The 7500-nt window shown below is 40.7% G+C and overlaps 1 protein-coding gene across 1 annotated transcript in view; it reads left to right on the forward strand.

Annotated features, from left to right (window-relative positions):
• The window catches only part of necab1 (N-terminal EF-hand calcium binding protein 1), a 26424-nt gene that overhangs the window by 15315 nt on the left and 3609 nt on the right, over window positions 1-7500 (forward strand). The window contains exons 7-10 of the mRNA XM_056398590.1: window positions 1769-1890; window positions 3051-3127; window positions 4355-4402; window positions 6980-7092. Of these exons, the coding sequence (XP_056254565.1) occupies window positions 1769-1890; window positions 3051-3127; window positions 4355-4402; window positions 6980-7092 (360 nt within the window). The remainder of the gene's footprint in view (window positions 1-1768; window positions 1891-3050; window positions 3128-4354; window positions 4403-6979; window positions 7093-7500) is intronic.

Genomic DNA, 7500 nt, shown 5'->3' on the forward strand with positions numbered 1-7500 from the left:
ATAATAGTTGTTTTTGTTTGACATGTTTTTGCATGAGTCCAATTTAAAAGGATCCCTGTAGGATTCTTTGTGCTCTCTATCGTGTCCTTTTCTCACCATCACCGTGTTTACACTTATTCTCAGAGGCAGAAAATGATGGGCTTGGATAATCGATATTTGAGTCAAAGAGACCTTCACAAACTCTCCCTTTCTTCCCTTCCTCTTTTCACCTCCTCTAAATGTCTCTTTCTCTTTATTTCCCTCTCATGTTATTTCAAAGTGTTACTGCCCCTCGCTCCCAGAGCAGCTTCCTCTTCTCCGGCATCCAGCTCTGAATTGCCACACTTGCGAAAGTCCCTTGTGCACCTGAATGCAATCACTGTGTTCTTCCAAACATCTAGAGGATCTGGCTGTTTCTCTGGTGGCTTTAAATAGGTTTCTGTGGTCAGATATATATATGTGTGTGAGGAGGCTGCCTGTGGACAAATGGGAACTCATATTCATGGAGGCTGGGGAAATGGGAATTTTTTCTTGGGCTAGTGTCACTGCATTTAACAAATGCCATTCTACGCTTTACATACAAAGTATATAGACATGTGACTGTAGCTAGTGGATTATTTAGACTTAATTTCTCCCAGATGTGGAAATGGGGATTTAAATATCTCTTATGGAGTCATATGGTTCAACCAAACTCTTCTTAAAAAGGAGATCATTTTGAATGAGCTAGTAGGGCTTTCAGTATTTTAGAGGAAGCATGGTCACAGTTTGCACAGATTGCAGTCACCTCACTATATATCTGATGTACTATATGGTTAAAGTTAAACAGCCAAGTGCTGGATATAAAATAGTAGTTTGAAGGAGTAGTTTTGGGGAATTTTGCTTCCCTGCTGAGCGTTAGATGGTGGTGATAGGATTTAGAGGTGCTGGTCGGTGAATGTTGTTACCTCTGGACATAGTGAATTTGCTTTTATCAAAAAGTGTAAACATGAACTATTAAACACCATTTATATTACACATGTAAAGGGTAATGAACTGGAATTGTGCAAAAGATAGCTGTGTAAATTCTGAAAAATCTAGAAAGAGTTTGCTCCACGAAAAATAATAATCACAACACTCACGCACATATAAGTGTGTGTGAATTCACCTGCACAGACACACGCATCCCCGCAGTCACCCTGAGGTCTTATCAAAATGTGGGGCCGAACAACTTGACAGCAGTAAGACAAATCTTAGGTGATGTCTCCCTGTGGCTGCATGTACCTTGTCACTGGCATTAGCATCACCCTCAGACCAACACGACAAAGCCAAGACAAATTTAGGCTCACAAAATTTGTTCTCAGCTAAGACATACATTCATGAGACTGTGGGCTTCAGTCACTTGGCTGCCATCTTAAATTGTATAAGGGAGAAAAATGTGAGTGAGAAATATTGTCAAGTCCTGAAACATTTCAGTTGTATGTCTCAATCTCACAAATGCGAAAATCACAAGTGATCCCTCTTTCTTTTTTTTTTTAAGTACACACAGATGGCACTTTAATTACAAAGTCACATTTTCTGTTTATCATTGAGAGTCAGCAGATAGTTGAGACCAAATTGTATTGAATATTATTTTTCATTCTGGGGCCCATCTGTTATATGTTGTGTGCAGTGCACCAGATAAACTGCAGAACAAAAGGTCATTTAATGTGAGTTTGACAGAGTGCAGCGTGTGTTCACAGTCACAACCATTTTAGAAAATGTGCTAAAATATTGTGATGTCAGAATAATTATTGTCCTGTTGTGACTCCAGACAGGGCCCGCTGAAGCCAGAGGTGCTGTCCATCCAGTGGTCCGGTCGCCGCTCCAATCGGAGGCTTCAGAGGAACAGCAGCCTGTCTCCCAACAACCCACTCCTCAGTCTCGTCAATTCAGGTGAGTTTATAAGTTTATTCTGCTGTCTAATGCTGAGTTTGAATAATAAAACATCACTGGGTTCTGTTGCCTTATATTCTGTTTAGTTTCGTTCCAGTGTTCTACAGAGCTTCGTTATTGGGTTACATCGCCTTGCCGCCAGCAGCAAAAAAGCTGCTTGACCAGAGTCAGTGTGTCTCCACAGGCCAGAGAGCAGAGCACGGGGGGGGGGGGGGGGGGTAGGTGTGAGAGAGAGTAAAGTGCGAGACAGAGAGAGGGAGCTTAAAGAGGTTGGGGGGGGGGAATCAGCATGTTCAGAGAGTAAACTATGTTTGTTGGTGATTTTCTCAAGTGTGCATTATTTTGTTTAAAAGTGCAATTATTAGCCTAAACAGTCATCTGAGGACGCACCCTGCCTCAGCAGCCCATATTAGAGGCTCTCCTTCTGAGCAAGCAAAAGAAAATTAAAAAAGAAAAAAGAAATATTTGAGGAAAGCAGCTTGATACCTTTGCACCTTTAGTGGAATAAAAGAATATTGATCAAGACATTGATCACAGTTGTGTGGTAGCCTTGTTGGATGCTTTCTTTGTTGCAGTGCCATTCGGTGTTGTAAAGTTGAATCACTTCAAACACATTTCATTATAACTTCAACATAATCATATCCATCGGTTAAGGGCATTGATTTTTTTGTACACTAACTGCAAAACAATATCCTAAGAACATAAAGATGTAGGCCATACTATATAGAATTAGTTTGAATTTGGACATGCATTATTATAGACTGTACATGCCCAGGTGTCCATTAGAAAAACTTCTACTGCTACTGTAATGAAAAGGTGGTTATTCGGCTCTGCTTGACTGTAAAAGTCCCCGCACGTCACTGACTCGCACACAGTCAGGTCTCCATTACGCCTGCATTATGGCACCAGCTTCGGTTGCTAGGAGAAACAACTGCAGAGCCTCTATAAACTTCGATTGCAAGCCTCAAAGCTTTTCTATTAATTGGCATGGTTGTGTATTGCATAAGATGAAAGGAAAAGTTGAAATGGCTTCTGGGAAACCGCCATCAGGGGAGGAAAATGCGTTTAAAATACAGTCGATGTATGCAGCACCTTTCATCCCTTCACGTTCGTTGTTTACTCCGTCTGTCTGAAATTCCTCCTCTCTGTGTCTCCTCCAGGTGTTTATGATGAAGACAGCCAGTGGACGGTGCAGGTCAACAGACTGCAGAAGCTTTTAGACCGCCTAGAACAAAAGGTGACGTCCCTTCTTTCTTTGCTTCTTTTCTCTCCAGCTTCTCCATTTCTTATCTCCATCTGTCTCCTCTCACCAACCCGGCCATCTGGTCTTTACATCCCTCTCTCAAATTAACCACAAATAATGGCAAGTAGATTCACAACGATTATCAACTAATTAACTCAACCCAACAACCGCCTCCCACATACCAACACATACACATATGTGCAGTATACGGGAAATAACGGCTGTACAAAAGCTGCCGTATCTCCATGTGAATGTAACGTTAAATCTGTTGTCAAGATGTTGTAGAGCTCCAAATATGGAGCAGCTTCTTTCTCTACGTATTGACCTGGTGAACCCAGAAAAGCTTTGACCCTTTACTGAATTGATTAGTTTTTAATTAATATTATTATTATTATTTTATTTGTCCTGAAGAAGGAAGTTGGTTGTGCAGCTGTGAAGTAAAAGAAGAGTGTGAACATAGAGTACATAAGCTAACACAAATTTGACATAACCTACAAGATGTAATATTTGGACCCAGTTTGGATATACTGTATGTGATGTTATAAAAAGTTAGTGCCATAGAGGGGAGATACATCCCCTTATGGTGGCTGCAGCAAAGACTACAACCCATCATGGCTTCCAACAAAAGACTACAAAACCCACAGTCGGCAGGTCGGTTAGGACAATGGTTGCTGATTGCTGTGGTGGGGGAAAAGACAGTGAAGAGAAATGGTGTATGGGAGGCAGAGAAAAGCTTTTCTTATAGCAAAGAACTGATTTGGATCCCTGTGTTTTGGTTTTGCTGATCTTCTGGCTGAAGAGAATTAAGTTAGCCTGTTTTGAGAAGACTGAATTAATTGAATTTAATCTGAAACGCAGCGCCCCCACTGTCCTCACTTCCTGCATCCACGCCTCAAACCTTCAACAGAAAACCTCAAGACATCACAACATGTTTTTATATGTGTTGGTTTTGGCTAATGAGGAAGTGAGGCCAAAGATAAAACTTAAACATTTTAATTTTTATATTCATTAGATTTCTATTAAGCTCAGTTCTCATTTTTAGGGTCCCAAAAAGCAGCACACAGGCAACAAGACAAGCCTCAGTTAAGAAGTCATTTTTTATTTTCACTCGTGTTTATAACTTTTTTTCTGCTGCCCCCAAGTGGTAAAAAAACAAAAAATCTGTTATTATATGTTTAGATCTTAGCATCATTTCATCTTATGTTTCCTCTTGTTCTGCAGGAGATTCGCCTGGAGCCTGTTGAGGAGGAGGTCTTGGAGAGCAAATCAGTGAGTTCATCTAGTTTCATCCACTTTTCCACTGTTTTTGTGGGGGGGACCAGTGTGTGTGACTCTGCTATCAAGTAGTGGAGTATAGTGCTGAGAGCAAGGGCAAAACCAGAGTCCTTCGGGCCTACTCACAAAGTCTCTGGCCACACTGATAATAGGCACTCAGCGGTTGTCATAGAAACAGCAGGGCTGAAACTTGTCAGGAGCATTTTCCCCCCCTCTTCCTTTGCTCTGTCTTTATCTTTAATCTTTCTGTTTAAGGTCCAGTATTCAGTTTTCATGCGGAGGCTTGTAGTGACTAAGGGAGCGGACACAGAGGTGTGGCGGCACGTGAAAAAGGAGGAGAGAGAGTAGTCGCTCTGAAATAGCTTAACAAATCCATTGCCAATTACAGCATTTTGCATTATAGTATATTGATGGTATAAATACTAGGAATATGTTAGGAAATATATATATTTGTTTTCCCCACATGTGTAAACCTACTGACAATTTAAATGTTCTTGTGTTTGTGTGTAGTGTGTTTTTAACTATGCCTACACAGTGCGCAGGTGTGTGTGTGTGTGTGTGTGTGTGTGTGTGTGTGTGTGTGTGTGTGTGTGTGTGTGTGTTTAACTTCGGTGTCCACATGCTAAAACAAAGGAAGCGTGTTATTGTCGCCCAAGCTTCATATCACTCATTTCATGGCTGAGAAACTGTCTATTGCTGTCGAGTGAGTCAGTGACATCTACATCAGACAAACACAAGCACTCACGGAGGATTCCTCTTCAGCCTGAGTATCTGAGGAAATACACAATTATATTATTTGTTGAAATACTGAGGTACAAATTAAAGGTTACTATACATAAAAATGTAGAAAGAAAAGTGTATGTAAAGTTCTCGTTTTACACGTGTCGAATTTAAGAAAATATTGAAAAATGTCTATTACAGTTTCCCGGAGCCTAAAGTGAAGATTGTATGTCAGACTGTATTTTTATAGTTTCATTTTCAAACACAGAAACACAGAAAAGCAGCAAAGCCTCACACTGCAACCAGAGAATAATTAGAATTTTAGTTTTTTTAAGCGATCTATTATCAAAATAGTTGCAGATTTTCTTGATAAATTGTTGCAGCTCGTGTGAAATCATTAATTTCACGTGACATTTTTCATAAGGAATGGTTAGTATCACAGCACAGTAGTCACCATGGCTGACGCCATTCATATGAATGTTACATGTCACTGTCAGGTCTCATCACTAATTTCATGCAGACATGTCAGTGGGTGTGAATGAATCAATATGTAATTACTTTAACACTGTGTGTCAACGGGAATAAATGTGTTGCTGAGAGAAAACCAGTAATGACCCACAGCACAAGACTGATGATGGTGTGACTGCGTGTGTGTGTGTGTGTGTGTGTGTGTGTGGGTGTGTGGGTGAGAGAGAGAGAGAGAGAGAGAGAGAGAGAGAGAGAGAGAGAGAGAGAGAGAGTGTGTGTTGCTCCCAAATTAGTCACTGAGAGAGAGTCCTGAGGCATTTTATCAGTCACACACACATCATTAACATACACACTTTGTAACTTAGGCCAACGGGCAGGCCATTCACTTCCTGTTCCCATCAGCCTCTCCTCATCATCAGCCACAGGAAATGATTAGCCGGCTTCCTATTGTCATGATTACAGGTTTTCCTGTATCTTGTTCCCTGCTGTTCACACCTTTGTATAACGAGCTGCAGATGAGCAGCTGATGGTGTTGCCCTACAACGGTAAACACTGCAGCCCTTTCGGCTAACATTAGCTAGCGTACTACTGTTGATGGATATTAAAACTGACAGCTAAAATCTCACCCCCAGTTCTCGCTGAGGAACAGACAACCAGTGTTGACCGCGTTTCCTCAAACATTTTCTCATTCCGACTTGGTTACATTCCTGCAAAGTAACAATACCATTACAGTAAGTTGTTACACCACAGGCTCCATTTTTGTTTACATCTACGTGAGCTCATGTGAGGTGGTGCACCGCTCCCTGATTGATCCCTCTGGCAGGTTAATCGTAATAATATCCTGTAGTATGTGATGCGCCATTATTTTCAATTCTCTTAGTGTGTGCATGTTTGAGATTGGAGAGAAGAGAATCTGTTAAATTTCTCCTTATGTGTGTGATACAACCCGGTTTCAAAATGAGTTAAAGATTTTAAAGCTCCTGTGATCTGAGCCAGGCTTAAGTATCCATAAAGATTTATTCTTCATCTTCTTGATCATTTTCTGATCGCACTGGGGTACATAGATTGTAAAATTTGTAAAGAAATTGCTGCCAGGACGCAGGATTATAGATATTATAAAAATTAGAATAAAAGATTTGTGTTTTCACCTTCCAGTTCTGAAGTAGTCTCCAGCTTTCTGGTAACGCACTGCGCCAATGTGAGACCCTGCCAGAAATTTCTGAACGCCCCTCAGCTCTGTCAGAAGCAAATTGTTACCCTCTGACTTTTGCATGTTTGGGTGTGTGTGTGTGTGTGTGTGTGTGTGTGTGTGTGTGTGTGTGTGTGTGCGTGTGTGTGTGTGTGTGTGTGTGTGTGTGTGTGTGTGTGTGTGTCTCTTCACAGCACATCCTGATAGTCCAGAGGCAGCTCTCGGTGCTGGAGGAGGAGCTGGAGGAGTTTCGTTTGGCTCTCAGACAGTACATGGAGTGTGCCTGCGCCCAGACTGGATGTCTACAGTCAGTTTATATTCTCTTTGTTCACTTTGTACAAGGAATTTCTGCTCTTTCTGTTTGTTTTTTGGTTGTTATTTTTAATATTTTCGCAAAGGGCTTTATAAAATAGGTGCAAAAACAAAAATGAATTCAACAGAAAAACAAAACCCATAGAGAAAGAAATCTAACATCATATTCAGAACTGTAAATTAACAGGTTGATAAGATTTGACTTAAAACCTATTCTCATGTAGCTGCAAGGTGCGTCATCATGAGAGCAAAGTATTTCAAATGTTTTATACAAAAAGATTGTACTGAACGTTTACTTTTCTTGTCATACTGGAATAGAAGATTGCTTACAAAACTATATACCATAACATGATGACATTACAAATTTTATCCCAACATATACAAAACCCAATGTTGGCTTGAC

The sequence above is a fragment of the Seriola aureovittata genome, chromosome 16 (assembly GCF_021018895.1).
Source record: "Seriola aureovittata isolate HTS-2021-v1 ecotype China chromosome 16, ASM2101889v1, whole genome shotgun sequence".
NCBI classification, from domain to species: Eukaryota; Metazoa; Chordata; class Actinopteri; order Carangiformes; family Carangidae; genus Seriola; species Seriola aureovittata.